We start from the raw sequence: 23,483 nt of genomic DNA, 5'->3' as shown, positions 1-23,483 counted from the left end.
AGGTCCTGCCTGTCTCTGCTGTGATACATGGCTCACCACCAAGAGTCATACGGGATCTGCAGGCATTGACTTCAGAGTTGTGCGACAACCCCTCCTCCACCTGCCTGTTCTTGCTGGCACTTTCTGGTCCAGCTGTCACATGTATGCAGGCACCAGGGTGACAACTGGAGACAGCAGGACTCCAAGGCCAGCTGGGGCCTGTGTCCCCTCCCCTCCCCTCCAGGATATAACTGTGTGAGGCAGGGCAGGATGCCTGGTTCAGTCAGAGTTGGAAGGGGTACTGTCTGAGGTAGTCAGCCATGCGCCGGGGCAGTGGTAGGCAGTCCACGTCGGCCACCAGACGGTTGATAACTAGGCGACAGAGATGTTGTAAGCTTCGGGCACTGCTCCTGCGCACAAAGGGTTGTACCAATTTCAAGTGCACAGCAGTAGCCATGGGGATAGGTGACACTGAGTCACCAGGTGCATCTTGCTTAGGTAGAGGCAAGGCTGGGGTGGGAGCAGGATCTGGACTGTCATTCCGGGTGTCAGCAGCACAGGAGGCCACATAGTGCTGCACGAGGCTGACCACATCTGGGAAGGCCAGGATTCGAGGTCTTGACAAGCAGTTGGAGTCCAGTCGGAAGCTAGAATCGGCATACTCGATGCGTACGTTGGTGGGGCCACGGGTGGTTTTGACTGACAGCGTGAACAGGTAGCTGGGGTGGGTGCTATCACGTACTAGGAATGTACCCTCTGGCATCTTCTGGAGGTGCTGCCGGGCCTCACTGGCCGTGATGGAACCCCAATACCATCCTAGGAAAGTAAAGAGGAGGACTGGTCAGAGTGGAAATTTCCATAAGGGGGGGGCACCAACCCCAGGGTAGGTCAGGGTGAAGTGGCCCTTCACGTTTCCCTGGAAGATGTGTATCTCTACCATTAGTTCTTGGGGGGGGGGGGGCAGGAACCATGCTTCTCAAACCAGATACAAAAATCCAAAGCACTTAGCTCCTCCACAGACTTCGCATGACAAGGTGTGCAGCTCCCCTGAGACTCACCAGATTCCCGAAGGTAGGAGAAAGTCCTGGCTATGCACAGCAGGTCCTCCTCAGGGTCCAGCACCGTTGGTTCACTCTCTGGCTGGACAGGCGTCTCCTCTGCTGCCTCCTCTGGGAATGCCCCAGTGGGCAAGGGCTGCATGGCTGGCCCAGGCAGCTCCAGGGACTGGGCCCACAGAGGCCGCTGCCCAATTTGCTCCAGAGCCAGCAAAGGACAAGATCTAGAAGACAGGGAAGAGAGGTCTCACACAGTCTCCACTTTTAGAAAAGTCCTTTGATGGTTTCACCCCAGTATACAGATTTTAAAAAATTTATTTATTTACTTTCATTTTATGTACATTGGTGTTTTGCTTGCATGTATGTCTATGGAACTGGAGTTACAGGCAGTTGTGAGCTACCATGTGGGTGCTGGGAATTTAACTAGTGTCTCTTGGAAGAACAGCCAGTGCTCTTAACTGCTGAGCCATCTCTCTAGCCCCCAGATTTTTTTTTTTTTCTAAGACAGGATTTCTCTGTGTAGCCTTGGCTGTCCTGGACTCGCTTTGTAGACCAGGCTGGCCTTGAACTCACAGCAATCCACCTGCCTCTGTCTCCTGAATGCTGGGATTAAAGGCGTGCACTACCACACCTGGCCAGATTTTTTTTTTAAAAAGCAGGGTCTCACTACGTAGCCCTGGCTAGCATGGAACTTGTTATATAGGCCAGGCTGGCCTCTTACACTCATAGAGATCCACCTGCCCCTGTCACCCAGCTCCTATATAAAAATCTGTCTTTCTATTTTTTTTGTTTGTTTGTTTAGTTCTAGGAACTCAACACAGAAGTTCATACATGCTAAGCAAGTGTTTTACCACTGAGCTATGTATACCCATACTCCCACGTTCATAGAACCTGCTCTAAAACAGTCTTTTCTACTCTTCTGCATTTACTAGATACAAATTAACCCTCATCTTATATCACCAAAAGCACAGGCCATTCCTCATGAGCACTTTCAGCATCCCAAGCACCAGAATGGGGACCCTGTCAATGCAAAAGCTGTCTCACAGTTGTGCCCTCCTGCCTGAGGTAGCCTGTGAAATGCCAATGTACCCGGTGGAGTCACAGGATGAACTAGGGTGAGGTTCTCAGGGAGACCTCAAGACTACAGTAGAAAGCCTAAGGTCACAGGGTAGCTTCCTGTCAATAGGATATCTGTTGGGGAGTTGGGAGGGGTGATGCAGTCCACACTAGCTAGGACTTCAAGACTTTAACAAGCTCCTACCTATAACGGCCAGATTCCCATCCCAGGCTCTGCTCCTGCCAGCTGAGGGGTGACAGTGTCCTCTAAAGGCATTGGTGGGTCTCATTTCTCCTAAGTATCAGCTCTCACCAAAGGGCAGGGTACTCAACCCACATTCCAGACTCCATCCTGTCCAGCCAGCCCTGCTACACTGTATGCTTTTTATGTATAGTTTGCTCCTCTCTGGTTGCAGTTTCCCCTCCTTCTCCTCTTCCTTCTTCCAGATGAGGGCATACTTGTCCTGAGGGATTTGGCAATATTAGAGGGCTAGTGTTAGGGGAACTGAGATGGCTGAAATCTTCCTAGAGGAAGCCTACCCAGCTGGTGATGCAAGGGCCCTGCTTCCTGGGGAAGAAATAGTTGGTTCTCTCTAATTTCTAGTAAAATATGTCCCAGGCCTCAGGTCTGTGTCTAGTCCCGTGTTGGATTTTTTGTTTTTGTTTTTGTTTTTGTTTTTCCGAGACAGGGTTTCTCTGTGTAGCCTTGGCTGTCCTGTACTCGCTTTGTAGACCAGGCTGGCCTCTAACTCAGATCAATCCACCTGCCTCTGCCTCCTGAGTGCTGGGATTAAAGGTGTGTGCCACCACTCCCAGGCTTGCGTCTCAAAATAATGAAACCCTAGGCTCTGCCCACACTTGCTGGGGAAGCAACAGTGTATCAGGTATTGCTTGTAAACAAGGGCTGGCAAGGAGAGAAGCCAGAACTGACAGTGTAAGCCGTGTTGAGAAAGAAGGTCATGGTCCCGTGGCCACTCGTGAGAACGGGTGACAGGTTCTGGTATACCACAGCCTACCAATGGCTTTTCCACACCTACTCTGACTGTGCCGTGAGAGCTCTGGAATCCCACTTAGTGAGCCACAGGCAGAATTTTGAGGTGAACTGCATGCTGGGTCCCATGGCCTGATTCAGGCACTTTCTGAGAGTATGCGAGCAGTTAGCCAATCCTTCCACAGCCACTTGTGGGAAGTATCACCAGGCAGCTTAGGAAGGCCCTCTGTATAGATGCCACAAAGGTAGGCAGTAGGCATCTCTGGGGGGCTGGAGTGATGTCTAGATGTAAAATGACTGCTAATCCCCGCAGGTTGTTGGGGAGGGACTATATATCCAGGGAGGGGTGTGTCGACTACCACTGTGTCATCACGGTGGGAATGAGAGCTGGTGTGTTCCAAGAGCCTGTGTGTGCATGTCTTGGGAGTCTAGCCATGAAGTCCTGCCTTGAAGACACATGCCAGTGAGATGAACCAAACCCAGAGAAGGTGGGTTACGTTCACATCTGTTAACAATCTTGTTTTCCTAATACCTGGACACTGGCCCTGAGGTTTTCAGGGGCCTTTGTTTAGGGCAAAGTCAAAGAGGCTGTAGGGACCCAGAATGGAGACAGGGGGGTGGGGGGGGGGGTTGAGGCACCTAAGAAGGAAGGTAGTGGGTCTGCTGAAGAGTCCCCAAGTTCAGAGGATGAAGGAGCAAACATGGTAGGAGCTCCCAGGGAATAGTCTTTGTAGTGTGTCAATGTCGCCCAGTGCTGCTTAAAGCAAGGGCACTTCTGCCTTGGCCCCACCTTCCACTCTTCCTCACTTGGCACCATACCCATGTCATTTATAACAACTGCTATCGGACCACCCAGCTTTCTCTGGATTTGTAACACACACACACACACACACACACACACACACACACACACACACACACACTTTCCTCTCTTCTTGGCATTTCCTGAATTCCTGACTGATCAATGACGAAAGGGGGCGCTGAAACCTAGGGCGAACAGATGTGCCAAGACCACTCTGCTGAGGCCAAGACTTTTTTTTTTTTTTTTTTTTTAAATCAAAGCCCCACTCTCACCATCGTCCTCTAATTCCACGTCTTTGGGAAACCTTAGAGAAGACAGGCTGAAGTCTTTATCACACTGTGGCCTCAATCTGGGCTAAGAGAAGTTGTAGGGTGCTTCTAAGAGGTGGTGATTATCAGGTGCCAGCCTGGGGAGAGTCAAAGACCTCAGGCTGGCTTCCCAATGAGACCCTATTTGCAGGCCTGGGATGCAGGAATGAACACCGGAACCTCTAGAGACGGGTCTAGGAGCAGGCTCAAGGTCACCGATAGGTGTGGGGCCGGAAGGCAAGGTAAAATCTGAGCTCAAATAGTGGTCTAGACTTGAGAGCCCCATTCCTGGGGATCTTTTACAATTGGCGCCCGTGGGATCTCAGGAATGGGGGCTCCTCCCACCGCTCGCCAGCCCGGTTTCCCTATCCACACTAAGTGTGTATGTGGGTATCCTAGGCGCACCACTCGACGTTCTTTTGCACTCCAACCGGTCAAGCCCTCCCAAAATCCCGCAGCCAGCTCGAGGCCTGTGATCTCCCGTAGTTTCCGCATGGAACCTGGGCAGAGAAAGAACTGAGCTTACCCCTGTACGCAAAGGACCATGTCCCAGAGGCAACAGCGGCTCGAGGAGTCGGGGCTCGGTGGGACGGAGGCAGAAGGGAGCCAGTGAGTCCCGAGGGCGCGAAGGTCAGGGTCCCGGGGCGCACGGGCGGCGGTCAGGGACTGAGAGGCTGTGGCGCGAGGAGCCTGGAAGGACGTGGGGGACGGGCTGGGCGGGCGGGGCGGGGCCAGGCGCCTCCTAATCTTTTGTCCGCTGCGTCCCAGCCCTTCCGGGAAGCCGCATCTTCCTAGAACCGCAGGCTTTGCGGCGGCCGGGAAAGGAACAGGGGTACAGGCGTCTAGGGCTTCGGACTGAGAAAGGAAACACCTTTGACAGATTTCCAAGAACTTTCCAGGAAAACTGGGCGGGAGGTCCTCGAATTGACCAATCGCATCGCTGGGGGTGAGCCGAGCCGCTGGGCGGACCAATTGAAGTGCATGGACCCTGGACTGACGTGGCCGAGTGGGGCGGGACCTAGAGACTGGTAAGGCGAAGACTGGGTTGGGGCCAGGTGAGGGAGGAAGACTACGGATGAGACTTGGGCAACTCGAAGTCAGATTGTCTTCAGCCTGCTTCTCTGGGGACGGGTGCGCTTATCTCCCTATAGAACTACAGCGCGGGGGCAGGGACGGGGCAGGTCGTCCTAGCTAGCCGCTCCTAGCTGAGCGGACATTGTACTAGGGCTCCCTATTGGGTTACTCTTACAAGAGGACACTATGTGGAAGTGGGTGGTAAGGTGTGAAATCTGGAAAGAGACGTAGGGAGAGGCGTGGAGTGCTTAAAGGGGGGGGGGCGCGAGGAAACAAGTATGTCCATTGTGGTCACCACAGCCAAAATGACTCAGGCCACATTTAATGTTTTGTATCAAACGAGCCAATCCCATCTGTGCCTGATCTCTGAGTGAACCCCAGTCGAAATTACCCTCTTGAGGAGGTAAACAGAGACCATCAGCATCCACGTAGATAGCCCAATCTATGGCTGTCGTACCGTAAATATGGCAACTACCGTAAATACTGTGAGAAACCTGAATTAAAGCAAAGGGGGACGGTTTGGGGATTGGCTTCTAGAGGTAAGGGACAGAACAGTGACACCGCTCTCCTGTACAACAGAAAATTTGCTCCCCCCCCCCCAGTAACTCACCAGGGAGCTTTAAAAAAAAAAAAAAAAAAGGAGGATGTAGACTGTCTGGAAACTCAGTATGTAGACCAGGCTGTCTTCAAACTTCCGGGTACAGGCTTACAATGTGGAGTTACAGGCTAAGCCACCGTGTCCCGTTTACCAAGGAACATATTGAAGGACAAGAGAGTCTATGAGAACTCCCTCCAAACCCTTGGTCCAGGATATGGGGAGATAAGACCTGGGGAGCCAGCACATCTATCTACTCCTTCCACACACCCCATACAGGACTCTCCACCCAGGTTCCTCAGAAAGGCTGACTGTAAGATCTTTGGCAGGGATGACAGGCTTCTGGCAACGTGTAGAATTCTGAATAAGTGTCTGGGGATTTCCCCCAGCACAGGGAAGGCTTTGGGTGCCCCACCCAAGATAGAGAGCTGAAGATTAAGCCTTGTGAAAAGGAAGGCGTATTTAATGGTGGTAAGAAATGACTCCAGGGACCCAGGTCTCTCTGTAGCTGCCTTGGAGGGGAAGTTAGGCTCCACACAGCCCAATCAAGGCTCCCAGAGTAGAGAAAGAAGCCAGCTTCTTGGAATATAGATACGGTGGTGTTGGGGTACCCAGAGAGCATGGGGGTCCCTGTATGGCTGTTAACTCCTCTGTAGAAACTGTCTGTAACCACCCTGGCATGAAGATATGTTTTTTGTTTGTTTATTTGTTTGTTTGTTTTTTACAGGTGCCATGCAACACAGCTGTGACATACACTTTATTTACTTATTTGACAGGATTTCTCTGTGTATCCTTGGATGTCCTGGAACTTACTATGTAGACCAAGCTGGCCTTGAACTCACAGAAATCCACCTGCCTCTGCCTCCTGAGTGCTGGGATTAAAGACATATGCCAGCTGCGGGTGGGGTGGGGTGGGGTGGTGGTGGCAGCAGCGGCGGTGGCGGCACACGCCTTTTAATCCCAGCACTTGGGAGGCAGAGGCAGATGGATCGCTGTGAGTTCGAGGCCAGCCTGGTCCAAAAAGTGAGTCCAGGACAGCCAAGGCTACACAGAGAAACCCGGTCTTGAAAAACCAAAAATAAATAAATAAATAAATAAATAAAATAAAATAAAATAAAGACATGTGCCACCACTGCCAGGCACGACTTCATTTTTTAAAGAGAGAGAGAGAGAGAGAGAGAGAGAGAGAGAGAGAGAGAGAGAGAGAGTGTGTGTGTGTGTGTGGGGGGGTGTTTTCATGTGTTTGTAAGTGCCACGGCACTCATGTGGAGTCAGAGGGTGACCTGAGGGTGTCACTTCTCTTCATGTACTATGCGGGTCCCAGGGCCAAAAAATTAGGTTGTCAGGTAGTGGGAAGCACCTTGCTTGATTTGCTGATCTATTTCACTGAACCCCAGAGCTGTGATTTTTGGACTTGGATTTTTATAATGCCACATTTCAAATACTCTGCCCCAAAGCTACGTCTCTTCCATTTCCCTGTGACTGTTGGACACTACAGTGTGCTAGACACGATAGTTTCACTTTTCAGTCACAACTACCACAAATAATGCTGTCTTTTATGTAAGGAAACTAAGATACAGATTACAGCGGGCCTTAGATCTTAGAACTGGCAGGTGGTGGATTGCAGCCAAGGCCCTACATCCTTCCGCACACTTCTGGGCAGCCTCCTCTGCCCTCGCTGTAGTCTGTATCAGGACGCTGGGTATTCCCGTGAAAGTGTCCCCTACAGAGGTCAGGGATTAGGACGGTTTGTGCAAACCAGTGTCCTAAGGCTCTCTCCAATAGTCTTGTGTGATTTTGACAGTGTTATGCGTCTCGCCTGCATCCTGGAAACCGTGGTGTGCCCCTGTTCTGCCCAAAACTGCCTGCTTGCTTCATTTAAGCTTCAGTGGATAGCTGTGGCTAGTTCCTTATTATCTCTCCAGTCTCTGACTTCAATGGACCCCCTCCCTGACTACTGGACCCACACTGCCACCCAGTGGTGATCCTTCTTAAGACCTCACTAGACCAAATACCCAGAGTCTTTTCTATTGTGTTCCTCTCCAGGCACTGCAGGAATTCCTGTTGCTGCATCACAAGAATATACTGAACTGCCGGGCGGGCGTGGTGGCACACGCCTTTAATCCCAGCACTCGGGAGGCAGAGGCAGGCGGATCGCTGTGAGTTCGAGGCCAGCCTGGTCTACAAAGTGAGTCCAGGACAGCCAAGGCTACACAGAGAAACCCTGTCTCAAAAAGCAAAAACAAACAAAAAAAAAAGAATATACTGAACTATTCCCTCAACATCTGGTTTCTGTCCTTTCACAGTGAGCAGATTCCCTTTCGTCAAAAGGCAGGTGTGGGGAATGGGGACTGCCCTCCATCAGGCACTTACTGGATTGTCTATCTGGTCTCAGTTACTTTGAACACATAACTATTATGAAGGGCTAAGTGGCAGAGTCTGCTGCCATGAACCCAAGTTGCCCAAGCCCTGAACCCTGTGTTCTGAATCTTTCCAACAGTGTGAAAGGGGACATGATTCCCGGTGGTTACTACAGCTCAGCACGGAGAGAAAGCTACATATTCTGATTTCCCTGGGTTGAATAAACAGCCGGAAAACCTCTGTTTGCGATTGGTATGGGAAATGCATGTATTTGTATCATCATAGGCATTATAATTTAACATTTTGTTATTAATGACTCTGTGTGTGTGTGCGCGCACATGGGTGGGCATGTATGTCACGGTGCAAGCCTAGAGTTTAGAGGGCAATTCTGCAGTCTGTTCTCTCCTTCCATCTTTGCATAGATCCTAGGGGTTGAACCTACATCACCGGGCTTATGTAGGTAGTGCACAGTCACCCACTGATCCATCTCACCAGCCAGGGAAGGGCATTTAAAAAAATGGGGGGCTGGAGAGATGGCTCAGAGGTTAAGGGCACTGACTATTCCTCCAGAGGTCCTGAGTTCAATTCTCAGCAACCACATGGTGGCTCACAACCACCTATAATGTGCTCTGATGCCCTCTTCTGGTCTGCAGGTGTACATGCAGGCAGAACACTGTATACATAATGAATACATAAATAAGTAAATAAATAAATAAAAATTTTAAATGGGACTACTTACAGCGGGGCAGTAGTAACACATGCCTTTAATCCCAGCACTTGGGAGCCAGAGGCAGGTGGATCGCTGTGAGTTCGAAGCCAGCCTGGTCTACAAAGCGAGTCCAGGACAGCCAAGGCTACACAGAGAAACCCTGTCTTTAAAAACCAAAAGAAAAAAATGGGGGAGGGGGGCGGGAGACTACTTACTTTTTATACTTCAGTGTGATTTGAACAAATGCAGCAAGAAAGTTAGACTTCTATGACCATAATTTTTACTGAAATGCAGTGTATGGTGGCTCCTATCTGTAATTATAACACTTGAGAGGCTGAGACAGGAAGAGCCAAGAGTTGAAGGTCATCCTTGTTCCTTGTAACTTAAAGGGAAACTCCTAGCAGTGTCTGGAGGCATTGCTGTCCTGCAGAGGAAGGAAGAAGATGTCCTCAAATTCCTTGCTGAAGGAACCCACTTGGGCGCCACTTACTGTTTTAAAATTACATGTATTATCAGTAGGCTTGCCTACCAACCAATTAAGACATAGTTATATTTTTAAAATAGCCTTAGTTGACCTGGGGCAGGGCATATTATCAATCCTCTAAATTACCTCCCATAGTGGGGCAGGCATGGGATCCCTGCCTCAATCCCATGCCATCTGCTTCTAATAATTTCTACCAAGTTACCTCCCATCCATAATCCCAAATACTTGCTAATGTTCTTCATCTGGGCCAGATTCTCCATCCACATTGGCCATGTGCTTCTCCTCCACCTAACCCATGACAGTCTTCCTCTCTTTCTCTCAGGTCTCTCTCCTTGCTCCATTCTCCTACTGGTGGTCTCTCTTCTTTTCTTTCCAGGATTCCTCTCTCTCTAAGATCCACTTATCTCCTTTGTCCTGCCCAAGTGGGATGACTTTTTATTAAACAAAAGTTGGGTCACACAGATAACAAACAGTATTAGCATCAAAATATGTCAAACCATCCCCCCAACAAACCCGCTTTGGTGGCACCAACCCTGACTTTCGGATGGACCAGTACATCCACAGCAGGCTTCCTCATAAATCTGAAGAGGACCTGGGAGAAGCTGTTGTTTGCAGCTTGGGCTAGCACTGCTGTTGAGAACCCTGCTGACATCAGCGTCATCTCCTCCAGGAACACTGGCCAAGCGAGCTGTGCTGAAGTTTGCTGCTACCACTGGAGCCACTCCCGTTGCTGGCTGCTTTGCACCTGGGACCTTCACCAACCAGATCCAAGCAGCCTTTAGGGAGCTATGGCTTCTTGTGATGGCTGATCCCAGGGCTGACCACCAGCCCCTCACAGAGGCCTCTTATGTCAACCTGCCCACCATCGCTCTGTGCAACACGATTCTCTTCTGTGCTATGTGGACATTGCCATCCCATGCAACAACAAGGGAGCTCAGTCAGTGGGTCTGATGTGGTGGATGCTGGCTCAGGAAGTACTCCGCATGCATGGCGCTATCTCCCATGAGCACCCATGGGAGGTTCTGCCTGATCTTTACTTCTACAGAGACCCAGAGGAAATTGAGAAGGAGGAGCAAGCTGCTGCTGAGAAGGCAGTGCAAAGGACGAATTCCAGGGTGAGTGAACTGTGTGCCAGCTCCTGAGTTCACCACTGCTCAGCCAGAGGTGGCAGACTGGTCTGAGAGTGTGCAGGTGCCCTCTGTACCCATCCAGCAGTTCCCCCACTGAGGGCCGGAGAACCCAGCCAGCCACTGAGGACTGGTCAGCAGCTCCCACAGTGCAGGCCACCGAGTGGGTTAGAGCCACCACTGAGTGGTCCTGAGCTGCTCTGCAGACACCTGAGCAAAGGGGAAAATGGAAGGAAAATAAAGTTCCTAACAGCTGGTAAATTAATTAATTAAACAACAAATAATCAAACTTAAAAACACAATTATAAAATTTTAGAGTAATTAAAAATCTAAAAAAAACTTTGTAAAAATTTTTATTTTTAATTATGTGTGTGTGTGTGTGTGTGTGTGTGTGTGTTTGTGTGTGTCTGTACATGAGTGTGGATGCCCAAGGAGGCCAGAGGTGTAGGATCCCTTGGAGCTGATATGAGGACTGGAACTGGAACTTGGGTCCTCTGAAAGAACAGTATGTGCTCTTAACAGCTGAGCCCCCTAACTATTTTTATTTATTTATTGTTTAAAGAAAAAAAAAGAGGAATTTTTACAGGACACACACTGAGATGCCCAACCCGAGCCTCTACCCTTAGCTGCCTAATTTTCTGTTCCTTGTGGAGCCCTGCTTACAGAGGAGACCTTAAAAACAAAACAAAACAAAACAAACAGAGAAGGAAACCTTGCTGAGCCTTGGGTTCACCAGCTTCAAATAGGCTGCCTACAGAAAGCAGTGCCTGCCCCAGCCTCTTAGAAGCAAAAACTTCCAGATTGTCTGGCTTCCTTCAAGCTCCTAGATCTCGGGTCTGATTATTAGGTTGGACTGATCCTAGGTACAGCTAGGCATAAATGTGTGGGTGTAAGCATGCACGTGCCAGTATGTATCTGTGTATGTGTCTGCCTTGCACATCTATGTATATGAACATGTGTGTGTTTTGTGTGCACTGTGTGAGTGCATGTGTAAGAATATACTTGCACATGTGAATGAGTAGGCCAGGAGATAGATGTACACACACACACCTGGAAGGAGACGCCTTTGGATGGGACAGAGGTCCGGGTGGATGCAGTTCTGAATATAACCTGTAGATGGCAGCAGAGACCAGTTCAGAAGGCTTGCTTGTGGCGCCACTGGTTCTGTAAAATCTGAGACTTGTGGAAAAGCTGGCTTAAAATATCTATGACAGGCTAAGGTGGGCTCAGAAGTGGAGATCTAAATGCGGAAGAGCAAATTTCAAAGCTAATAGAGAATCTGTTTCTGGGATGGGGATAAAAGGCTTTTAATGTTTATTTCTTTATTGTTTTTTTCTTTTTCTTTTCTTCTTCTTTTCTTTTTTCTTTTTTCTTTTGGTTTTTTTTTTTTTTAAAGATTTATTTATTATTTATACAGTATTCTGCCCACACGTGTGCCTGCCCACCACAAGAAGAAGACAGCAGATCTCATTTCAGGTGGTTGTAAGTCACCATATGGGTGCTGGGAATTGAACTCGGGACCCTTGGAAGAGCAGACGGTGCTCTTAACCTCTGAGCCATCTCTCCAGCCCCCTTTCTTTTGGTTTTTCAAGACAGGGTCTCTCTGTGTTAGCCTTGGCTGTCCTGGACTCACTTTGTAGACCAGGCTGGCCTCGAACTCACATCGATCTGCCTACCTCTGCCTCCTGAGTGCTGGGATTAAAGGCATGTGCCACCACGCCCAGGTTTATTTATTGTTTTTTCAAGACAAGGTTTCTCTTTGTAGCAGCCCTGGCTGTCCTGGAACTCGCTTGGTAGGACCAGGCTGGCCTCGAACTCACTGAGATCCACCTTCCTCCGACTTTCGAGTGCTGGGATTAAAGGCATGCGCTACTACGCCAGGCTACTTTTATTTATTTTTTAAACATAATCTCACGATGTAGCCTATGTTGGCTTCACAATCCTCTTGCCTAAACAAACCGTCCTTGCGCTGGCCAGAGACATGAAACGGAAACCAAAGCCCAAAACCATGGTAAGGTAAAAAGATGATACAACCGACCAAATGGAAAAATCAAGATTTCAGATTCAAGAACGTCCTAGGTGTGTTCAATCTGCCGCCAAGGGGTCATATGCGTTCCAGGACAGCATGACTGTGGCCCAACCCATTTGTAGATGACAAGTATAAATTGCTAAGTAAAAAGGTTGGTCAGGGAGTGCACTGAAAAGAAAGCTGCCTGCTGCTAGAGAGGTGCCCTAAACCACCAAGGAATGAAGAGTGGCGAATTAAACAACAATATGCCACTTCCCAGGGCAGGCTGGCAAAAATTAAGTTGAATTCTGAAGCGCTTAGCCACCTGGAAACGTGCAAAAAGAACACCGCACTCGAGAGCCCTCAAGAGAAACAAAATGTCTTTTGGCCTGCCTCTGCCTCCCGAGTGCTGGGATTAAAGGCATGCGCCACCACGCCCGGCTGAAACAAAATGTCTTGCGCTGTCACTTTTCTAGGTCGCGGGTAAAAAAAATCCAAGGCTGGTAGGGCAGTCGGAGAAGTTTCAGCGTGTGTCCCAGGGCGCCGGTAAAGTTACAGCTACTTCAGGAGGCCACGCCCGATTTTTGTCGGGGCGGAGCCAGCCAGAGGCTCTGCCCAGGCCAGCTCAGTCCGGACTTGCCTGGCCCTTTAAGGCTGACCTAGCGGGGCCCCAAGTCCGGATGACGTGCGGGGAAGGCGGGTGGGGGGTCACGTGGGGTGCGGGCAGCGAGACTCTGGGCCCCGGGCGCCCCTCGGTTGGCAGCTCCCGCTCGTCGGCAACATGGTTTCCGTCTAGTGCATTGCCACCAAGTGCGCCTTCGCCAGGTACGCCTTTTCTGGGCCCCTGTGTGGCTGGCTCTCAGGACCTGGCGGTTACTCCCTATTCCTTCCTTACTCGACACGTGCCCGGGCTTGGGGGCGATCACCTCCCCGCTGCTGCACGTTGGTAGTCTCAGGCAGTTTCCAGCTTGTCTTGGGCCAGCAGCCCCGTCAATCTAGTTCTGGAGAAACCAAGGCTGGGGTGTGTCCAAAAAGTTCCGGTGGGGAGTGACTCTCTCCCTTTCTCTCAGGTGCCTCTGGACGCGCCAGGCTGGGGTTACCTCCGAGCGCCCCGTGGGGGCCATGGATGGCGAGACAGCAGGGGAGAAGGGGAGTCTTGGACCCCCACCAGGTGCACTCGGTGGGCCCGCCTTGGGCGGTGCTCCGGCCCCAGGTGTACGAGGAGAGCCCAAGAAGTACGCGGTGACTGATGACTACCAGTTGTCCAAGCAGGTGCTGGGTCTGGGTGTGAACGGCAAGGTGCTGGAGTGTTACCATCGGCGCACTGGGCAGAAGTGTGCCTTGAAGGTTAGTGACCCATCACTTTAGGGCTGGGGTCACCTGGAAGGACCAATATCCGTGGGTACATCTATGTCTGGGGCCTCTGTTAAACATCTACACTCAGCATCATGTTTTACTTTCGTATTCGTCCTCTAAGGTCAGAATCATGGTCTTCCCAGCCTCCCCACATGGGGACACAGAGGCTGAGCCTACCTAAGCTCCGGGTGTGTCCCGGAGAGCAAGGGGAGGAGTTAGTGGGTGTAGAGCTGTTGGACCCGGAAGGCAGGAGGGAGTGGCTGCGTGCTCTGGTTTTGGCTTGGGCTAAGTGTTCAGGCCCAAGTGGTGCTCTTATTGCTAGGCTGTTCCCTACAAGTAGCTCGTTATGGCGACGGGTCTAAGTTTCTCTCTGCTTGAGAGCTGAGCACCCCTCAAGGCTCAGAGTGTGGTTGCTTCCTCCTCATGGGCCCTGCCTGATTAGGCTGGACTATGGAGCCTCTTAGGGTGGGTGTTCTTTGCCTACTGGATTCTTGGTAACTTAGTGACCTCTTGTGGGAAAGGGGCAAGTTTTGCTTCTAGGCTAACCCACCCTGGACAAATGATGGGCGGCCGTTTAGTCACATCATACCCAAGGTCTCCTAAAAGCCTGGAACGTTGATGTTGGGTGGCATGAGAGAGTGGCTGATCTCACTCCCTGAATCTGGTTCAGGCACACAGTTCCCACCCGGAAACCCTTACCCCTACCTGTGTATCCTATCCCACTACCCCAGAATTGCTTGAATCTTTGTCCCTGGGAACTTGACTCAGTTACAGGTAATGCCGTTGGCACCTGGATGGTACAGCATGGTGGAGAGTGAGTGGCTCCTGGAAGTTAGTAAAGTCCTGATTTACAGGAGCTGGAGTGCAGAGTCCTATGGCTGTGGCTGTAATCTCTATCTTGTGTGTGCCAGCTCTGTGACCTTGGGCGATACCGTCAACTCTCATAGTTAAGTCTCTGACTTTGTTCAGGGACAAGGAACAGGAGTCGGTGTGAACTCGAAATGAGATAAAACGGGCGGGAGTTCTTGATAATAGGCCTGGAGTAGTAGGCTAGAGAGGTTCCCGAACAGACTTAAGGCATGGGATCCGCAGGAATCCGAGTGAGGGCCTGGGCTCCGGTCTCTGTCTTTGTCTTTGGTGTGAAAGGGCTGATAGTGGAGGAGGTCACCTCCCAAGAAGGACCCTGGAGGGGACCATGAAGCTGGGGCAAGGGCAGGGTAAGGGACTAACCTGGGGGCTCTGAGGTCACAGACAGGGATTTTCTGAGTCCTTCAACAGGGAGATGGCTTTTCTTTTCTTTTCTCTCTTTAAATATATTTTATTAATTTATTCATAATACATCTCAATTGTTATCCCATCCCTTGTATTCTCCCATTCCTCCTGCCCTCCCTCCCATTTTCCCCATACTCCCCTCCCCTATGACTGTGACTGACGGGACCTCCTCCCCCTGTATATGCTCATAGGGTATCAAGTCTCTTCTTGGGAAGGTGGCTTTTCTAATGACATATACTTATGAGGAGATGGGGAAAAAAATGCACCTTTATCTTCACCCTTGCCACCAGGTGTTCTCCTGCCTGAACGAAGAGGTAGTGAGCCTGGGAGAGGGTGAGTGGTTGATCGAAGCCAGAGAAGAGTCTCAGGTGCGAGGCTTTTTGACCCTGATCCCTTGGGGTTCAGATATTTGTGAGCACAAGGCAGTTTCAGCTTTGAGCAGGGCTGGGCCTACTCCTCCCCCCACAGATGATGTCTGATTGATGACTGGAGGAATTTAGGGTGGCAACAGCTTCCACTCTAGCTCTTTTTACTTAAGGGCTCCCAGGAGGGTCTCCCCGCCCTAAATTGACCCTTAAGGGAGATGTGGCCCTTACCCTGATTCTTTCTGATCCTGCCTCCTACCCTCAAGAAGGGGCTCAGTGACATGCTGTTTTAGTGACTTGGGGAGGCAAGTGGCACTTTCAGAAAAGCAAAGATGTGTTGGAGGCCTCAGCACAGTGGCAGATCTGGGCCCAGGAGCTTAGCCAGCCTCTGAGCGGATCCTAACCCTCTCTCCGGCTGTTCTAGCTCAGCCTAGGAAGGTCATGGGCTCTGGGCTCTGTGTCTTTCTAGAGCCATACCTCAGATCATTGGGCTGTCCAATCCTCATCTTGTAGCCTGAACTTGTTCAGGCCATCACTTTTTTTTTTTTTTTTTTTTTTTTTTTATGCCCATCCTTGGGCTTTGTTGCCCAAGAGGTCAGATAGCACCTAACAGGAAGCCAAGATGCAGCAGGCCACCCACAAGACAGGAAGACTGTGGTTGTTGTCCCTGTAGCTACTGCCGTTCAGTGGGGCCCTAGAGGAGCAGGCCTGCCCCGCTCTCCCCCTTTTTCTCAGCCTCTGACCACTGGTGCTTATTCTGGTCTGGTCTCGTGCGCAGCAAGGCCTCTCTCCCTAGGCCAGTTTCTGCGGCCAGCAGAGCTTTCTGTATTTCCCCAAGCCCTTGTACCGCATGTACTGTTGGAACTGGGAGGTGGGGGTGCCCTCCCGGGGAGAATATGGGGGCACACAGTCTTCATGTGCCTCCTGCTGACATCTTGTGTTCCTTCCTAGCCCCAACCAGTTAAAAACCAGATGTGACCAAGGCACTTAGTAAAGTAAAAACATGGAGGGCCCTGGGGAGACTTGGGGGGGGGGTGCATGTGGGAGGACAGGTAGGGTCCTTTTTTTCTGCTCTGGCTGCTGGACAACAGGGCTTGGGGACCCTTCCTTCCGATCAGCAGAGCCTGATGGAACCCCCTCTGGGTTCCCAGTGTCTCCTCTGCTCTTTGTTAAGGAGAATGGAATGGTGGGGTGTGGTATCTCCTACAGGGATGGGTCTCCACGGGGAGCATCCCTTCCCAGTCTCAAGGTCAGGGAGTGTCGGGGCTGAACTGTTGTCTTTCCGTCGGTGCTGGTGCTGAGGAAGGCTAGGCTGCTCTGGATGTGTCTCTGTAGGACCACAGCGACGTCCCAGAGCCCAATGCTGCAGAAGATCTATTTCCCTTGATAGATTGGAAATAACACTCTCACGACCAAGTTTACAGAGCCGGGTGTGGTGGCGCACGCCTTTAATCCCAGCACTCAGGAGGCAGAGGCAGGTGGATCGCTGTGAGTCTACAAAGTGAGTCCAGGATGGCCAAGGCTACACAGAGAAACCCTGTCTCGAAAGAAAAAAAAAAAAAAAAAAAAAGACCAAGCTTACTTCCTGTCACTGGGGGGTCTTAACTTGACTCTGTACGTTTTGAGCCTCTGAGTATGGCATACAAGCCTTCTGCAGTTCAGCCCTCTGCTCTTTGCTTCCATAGGTGGCTGACTTTCTTCTGTGACAGAGTCATTCCCACGGGTGGAGGCTCAGTCCCACTGCCACCCCCTCCAGGAAGCTGTCTGTGGAACAATGGGGTCTTTGCCCCTAAAGCTGTACTGTCTTTGTAGCCCCTGAGCTCATGGCCTGGCATACAGTAGTGGCTCGTAATGAATGCTTAGTGCTATAGCCAAGCCCGGCCCTTCAGAGTTTTGGAAGGAGCTGGACTTTTCCTAGTCTCAGGAACTAAGAGAAGGAAAATGCTGTTTCCCAGACTAAAGGCCTGGAACTTCAGAAAGGAAACCGCCACCTTCACTTTCCCAGATAGAGGCCACTGGGAAGGCTGCAGAGGAAGGAAGTACCCTTCTGTGAGGTCCTTTTGCCATCTGTCTGCCTGGGCCACACCTGTGAGCAGACTGCCTCTCTCCACCCAGAATGGCAGGAAGAAGTCTTAATGAGAGCCAAAGGCCCAGAGAGGTGGGGGGGGGGGGGTGGGGGAGTGGGGGGGGGGGGAGAGGTCGAGGGAGTGTATGTGTTGGGGGCAGGCCCCAGGTCGCCGCCCCGCCTGTTGTGCCATGGGCGGGGATGGCTTGTTGGGGCTGGTGCTGTAGAGCTGGATTTGAGGCTAGGTGGGGCTACCAAGCAGGGCAGGCTCTTTCTCATTCGGCAACCACCGCCCACTCACCTACCATCTCCAGACCAGTCAAATCAGCCTCTGCTCCATGTTACTTTAGTCAACAGGTCAGAAGCACGTGCCCAGCACTGTCCTTGGAAATGAAAGGGTTTCACTGGCCAAAAGGTCTCCACAGGCGACGCCTCACTTAGTAGGAAAAAAAAAAAAATCTGGGGAGCCTGGTGGAGGTTCCTGAACTGCCAGGGCTGACCCATTTGGTTAAGCAGGTTTCAGAAGCGCATCAGACCTACAAAGTGCAGAAGAGGGTTTAGATTTGGCTTGAGTGTCCTGAGATGGTTGTATTAGGGGGCTTCCCAATTCTCCCCACCCCCCTTTGCTGGAGAAAGCTTTACACAACTCTGGGTCCATAGATCTATAAAATAGGTATATAAATCATACATTCAAGGCATTTATTTTAAGATAATTCTTCTTCGTTATAGCCACAATATGACTCTTTATTAAAGATGAAAGCAAAATGAATGATATAAAATGTGCTTGCTTATTTTTGACACAAGAAAATCTTGGCTGAATATTTGACACCCTAGGACTTAAGAGTGTTTTTTAGAGTTGATCAGTATTATGGTTTTATAGTTGTTAAGGCTTTTTTGCATAAACATTACAAAATGAAGCTGGGCGTAGTAGCACATGCCTTTAATCCTAGCTCTTGGGAGGGTGAGGCAAGTGGATTTCCGTGAGTTCGAGGCCAGCCGGAGATACACTGTTAGATCCTGTCTGTAACAAAGAAAGCGTGCCAGATAGACGACTGAGCCGTGAGGAGCATTTGTTGTTTTTGTTTTTTCGAGACAGGGTTTCTCTGTGTAGCCTTGGCTGTCCTAGGCTCACTTTGTAGACCAGGCTGGCCTCGAACTCACAGAGATCTGCCTGCCTCTGCCTCCTGAGTGCTGGGATTAAAGGCGTGCGCCACCATGCCCGGCGAGCATTTGTTGTTTTTGCAGAAAAGTGGGGATTCTGTCCCCCGAACCCACATGGTGGTTCACAGCTGTATGTTACTCCAATTGTAAGGTATCTAGAACCTTCCTCTGGGCTCTGTGGGCATCAGACACACATACATGCAGGCAAAAACACATAAGAGAAAAAAATAAAATTGCAGATATTTGTTTAGGGCCTTTTCAGAAGCTATTGGAAATTCTGTCCTAATCTCAAGCCAAAATCCATTTTAATGATTAAAAAAAAAAATGTGACTCAGCTGCTCAAACAGCAATTTTAAAAGTCAAATATTTTCACAATGTAATGTAAAGATATAGTAGTTCAGTCATGCTGAGGAATGATGGTAGGGAAATATTAAAGGTCTTGTTTTCTGTAATTAAACCATTGTTTCTGTAAGAGCAGACAACTTTGCAAACATGGTTTAAAAAAAAAAACCTGCCACTGCTATTCATAATATACAACTGTATGAACTCTCCACTGAGGGGAGTGGTGTCAGGCCCACAGCTTCCGTGTTGCAGGGCACAATGGCATGCAAATTGCAAAGCGTGTGTGTTGTGTGTTGAAAACCAAGGCTGCGGGGAAGGCACATGATCAGCATAGGCCAGCCCTGCAGCTAGCACCTTAATTTTTGGTGGTTTTATATTCAGGAAACGTTTATTTTTGCCAAATTTTTGACAACTCCCACAGTCAGTTAGGCAGTTCCATATGGGGGGGTCTCTACCTAGTTTACTTTATACCATGCTTTGGTTGAAAAGTGGGATGCCAACCTACTTTCAAGATTCACTCTGCTGCTCTTCCAGAATCTTCTCCCCACTGTCCCCTGCTCCATCCTAAAGTAATGCCAGCCTTCCTTTGTACTGTAAGCTAAAAGTTTAAAAAATATATTTGTTCATTTGCATGTATGTGCACATCTATGGGTGTATGCATACCATGGCCTTCATGCGGAGGTCAGAGGTCAATATGCAGGAGCCAGTTCCTTTCTTCTACCATGTAGGGTCAGGACTGAAGTCAGGTTGTCAGCTTGGTGGCAGTAATCTTTACCTGCTAAGCCATCTTGATAGAGCTGGTTCTGTAGATTTGTTGTTGTTGTTGTTTTGTTTTTGTTTTTTGAGACAGGATTTCTCTGTGTAGCCTTGGCTGTCCTGGACTGGATTTGTAGACCAGGCTGGCCTCATACTCACAGAGATCCACCTACTTCTGCTTCCTGAGTGCTGGGATTACAGGCATGGCTACTACGCTTGGCTCTGTAGATTTTTTTTTTTTTAATTTGGTTTACTGTATTTAAAAAAAAAAAACTGTGTATCTGAATGTGGGTATGTGCACATGAGGGCTGGTACCCGCAGAGACCTGAAGAGGGTGTCAGATCCCTTGGGGTTGAAATTATAGGTAGTTGTGAGCTGCCTGATGTGGTTGCTGGGAAGTAAGCTCAAAGGCCCCTTGAAGAGCAATACGTGCTCTTAACCACTGAGCCATCTCCCCAGTCCCTGGTTCTGTAGATTCTCACCTGCCCGTGAACAGCTGACAGTTTTCTAGAGAAGTCTCCAATGTATGACACACATTGTTTTAATGAGTTCTCATCACTCATTGGATGAGGATACCTAGGTTCAGAGAGACCACAGACTTGCCTAAGGTGCACATCTGGTAGATGGCAGGGCTGGGGTAAAGTCTAGGAAGTTTGATGCCAGTCTTGGCATCCATGTCACCCTTACCTTGTGCAAGTCCTTAGTGACAATGGGAAGGTCTCTGAGACCTGACCTCTAGAAGGATGCTGGCATTGCCCTCTATAATTGTATTGGGAATCTTTGCATAGTCCCAGCTTAGCCCTGTGTGATACTGCTGGTGTTTGCGTGTCTCGATCCAGTTCACTCACTGGGTGGAAGTTTGTGTGTGTGAATTCTTAGATGTGACTCGATGAGGTCCGTATACAAATTTTACCTCCTGAATATGCAAGAACTCTCTGGACTGGGGCACAGTGGGGGTGGGGACTTTCTAGAAGGTGTTGCCCTCTTTAATCCAGACCTCTGGTCTGAGAAGGAAGTACAGTGACAGAGAACGGCCTGGTGTGTGTGTGTGTGTGACAATGTGTCTGGTTTAGCGCCTGCTGTGGGGTACCACTTCCTCCCTCTCAGATCAGGTCCTGGCAGGATGTGGCTGATTTCAGTGGGGCCAGTGTCACAGGCTTGGGAAACAGGAAAGGAAGAGCTTTGGGGATGTGGGTAGCTGCTAAAGCACCATTGCTGGCAGTGCCTTAGAGATGTATGGGCCAAATGGGTAATTGTTCAGGGTCTGGTCTCCATGACAACAGATGTCTCTTTTATCTTCCCCAAGCTTTGAATTTGGGATAGTTTTCCTCTTCGCATTATCACGGGAATTGGAAAACCCTGGCTCTGCTGCTCTTCAACCTCCTGTGGTCCCAACCTTGTGGCTGGCAGCTGATGCCCACATGTGAGGGCTATTATGCAAGAGCTGAGGAAGGCTGGTTTTTATCTCTGTGGTTGAACCTAGGTTTGTGTGTGTGTGTGTGTGTGTGTGTGTGTGTGTGTGTGTGTGTGTGTGTGTGTGAGCAGCATTCAGTTTTGGTGGCTGTAACTATCTTTGCATTCATGAGGAGACAGCAAAGGCTGACACACACTCTCAGAGGGTGGGGGCTCTCCTTTGGGTGGCCTAGGTACAATTTCCTGATGGTATGTTATTGGCTCTTATAGGGCTGTGCTGTGTTTTCCTCTGCATCTGGAGGAACCAGCCCTCATGGGGTGAAAGGATGGTATGCCGGAAGCTGGGGTTGCCGAACTCCTCCCCACCCTCTTGCCCTTTGGAACCGAGTGGATTAGACTGTGGGTTTCAATTGTGATAGAACCCCTGCTGTGTGGGAACCGCAGAGGCTTTTCCTTGGGCTGGAATAGAGGGCACCTGCTTTGGGAACCAGGACGCCCCGAAAGCCTTTTCATCACAGGACAGACAGACGTGCCGAGAATTTTGATTTTGCTTTCAGTGCAGGCTTGGGTTTAACGTTGCTATTTTCTTTAGACTAGGGCTTTGTCTTTGCCACTTCTCTGCACAGCACCGGTCGTTTCTTTCTCTCTTTGTCCCTCCCATTTCTCCGCTCCCCCGTCTATCACCCCTTCTCTCTCAGGCCTGGCCACTGCTTATTTCAAGTGTTTCCGGCTGGGATGGGTTCTCTCTGCTGCAGCGCACAGGCTGAGGACAGGGCTGGACAGGTGCTAGGAATTCATTCTGGTCAGCGCACCACTCCCCCATGGGGAGGGGGGCGGGAGTAGGGTGCGCAAGAGCAAAGAGTGCCTGTCCCCATGCCACTCCCAACGTCCCCTCCTCCTGTCAGCTTTGACCAGGTGCTGGCAGACTAGTGGAGTCAGGTTCACTTGGGCAGAGCTGTAACTTGAGGCGTCCCTGTGGAGAGTGGAAGTCAACTTTAGCTGCTGTCTCTCCTTATTGGATTTCTCTTTATGTCCCAGTGGTCTGAGATTCTTTCTTGGACAGCAGGGTGACTAGGCATATTATGACTCGTGAGGTTACCAGGGTCTTTTTACTAGAGCCTCAAAGCTAGCAGAGGAGCCAGGGGGTGGGGAATGGAGGGGAAGTGGGGGGGGGGCGGCGAGATGAGGGGACCAGGAAGACAAGAATGAGACTTAGAATGTGATAATCTCGGAGGCTATTTCCAGCTCTGATCAGCCACACCCATTGCTTCATTCCCAAAAGGTTCAACCTCTACAGGGGACAAGAAATCTAGTCATGCTGGGCGTGGTGGTACACACCTTTAATCCCAGCACTCGGGAGGCAGAGGTGGGTGGATCTCTGTGAGTTCGAGGCCAGCCTGGTCTACAAAGCGAGTCCAGGACAGCCAGGGCTACACAGAGGAACTTGGTCTTGGAAAACCAAAAAAAAAAAAGTCCTGTCTTGCACATTTCTCCAACACGAACAGCCCTCTTCTTGGGATGTGGCAGGAGGCCTGGTGGGGATTCTTCTCTGCGATCTCTGGTAGGGCAGCTAACCGGGTGCTGGGGGCGGGGCGTGGGGAGAGATAAGAGCCCCACTTGCTGCTGAAGGCAGTCAGCAGAGTCTGAGAATGGGCGCCCTGTCATGGCTGCAGCCACAGAGGTTGAGAAGGCAGAGTACCTTACCCATACTCACAGAGCAGGGTTGTGTCCAAGCTGGGCTGGATCCCAGGCTTGGCAGGTGGCCAACCCCTGGCTCTCTGCCAGCCCTCCCTGTGTGCCACAGGCGGCCCATCTGTAAAATGAGGGGCGGGGTGCTTTGCTTGGCAAAGGGTCTCCCTTCTAACCGGGACGCTTTGGGTGGGCAGTGCCAAGGAAATGGGCAGGCTGGAGTCCTACTCTCTGTTGGGTTTGGTCTTGCAAGCCGTTGAGCTGCAGGATGGAGACAGGCCAGAGACCACCCCCGGGGTGACTGTCCCCTAGCCACTCAGTGAATGGTGTTGCCAGGGAAAGTGCCAGCTGCGCGATGCCACCCAGCAGGGTCTGCAGTCAACTAGAGACAGGAAGTTCTGGGGTCATGACTCAGGTCTGGGGAACTCCTCTCCGTTCTTCTCCGTGGCTCAGTTAAATGTTTGAGTCAGGCTGAGCCAGTGCCAGAGAGCATCTTCAGAGGGCCCACGAGAGCA

General features: G+C 50.5%; 2 protein-coding genes and 1 long non-coding RNA gene across 3 annotated transcripts in view; 2 read left to right on the top strand and 1 right to left on the bottom strand.

Moving 5' to 3' along the window:
• Positions 1-223: 223 nt before the first annotated feature.
• Positions 224-5,044, bottom strand: Cish (cytokine inducible SH2 containing protein). Its single transcript, XM_051140573.1, has 3 exons — positions 4,718-5,044; positions 1,038-1,258; positions 224-795 (listed from the first exon to the last, which is right to left on the bottom strand). The coding sequence occupies exons 1-3, from the start codon at positions 4,735-4,737 to the stop codon at positions 263-265; spliced, it is 774 nt and encodes a 257-aa protein (XP_050996530.1). The 5' UTR covers positions 4,738-5,044; the 3' UTR covers positions 224-262.
• Positions 4,497-10,199, top strand: LOC127184276 (uncharacterized). Its single transcript, XR_007830106.1, has 3 exons — positions 4,497-4,821; positions 5,072-5,219; positions 10,085-10,199. It is a non-coding gene; the product is annotated as an uncharacterized LOC127184276 (long non-coding RNA).
• A 3,039-nt stretch (positions 10,200-13,238) lies between these two features.
• Positions 13,239-23,483, top strand: part of Mapkapk3 (MAPK activated protein kinase 3) — a 32,695-nt gene continuing 22,450 nt past the window's right edge. The window contains exons 1-2 of the mRNA XM_051140072.1: positions 13,239-13,374; positions 13,620-13,896. Coding sequence (XP_050996029.1) covers positions 13,672-13,896 — 225 coding nt within the window. The 5' untranslated portion in view covers positions 13,239-13,374; positions 13,620-13,671. The remainder of the gene's footprint in view (positions 13,375-13,619; positions 13,897-23,483) is intronic.

The sequence above is a fragment of the Acomys russatus genome, chromosome 32, assembly GCF_903995435.1.
Source record: "Acomys russatus chromosome 32, mAcoRus1.1, whole genome shotgun sequence".
Classification (NCBI taxonomy): domain Eukaryota; kingdom Metazoa; phylum Chordata; class Mammalia; order Rodentia; family Muridae; genus Acomys; species Acomys russatus.
This window is presented reverse-complemented; position numbering and strand designations above follow the sequence as displayed.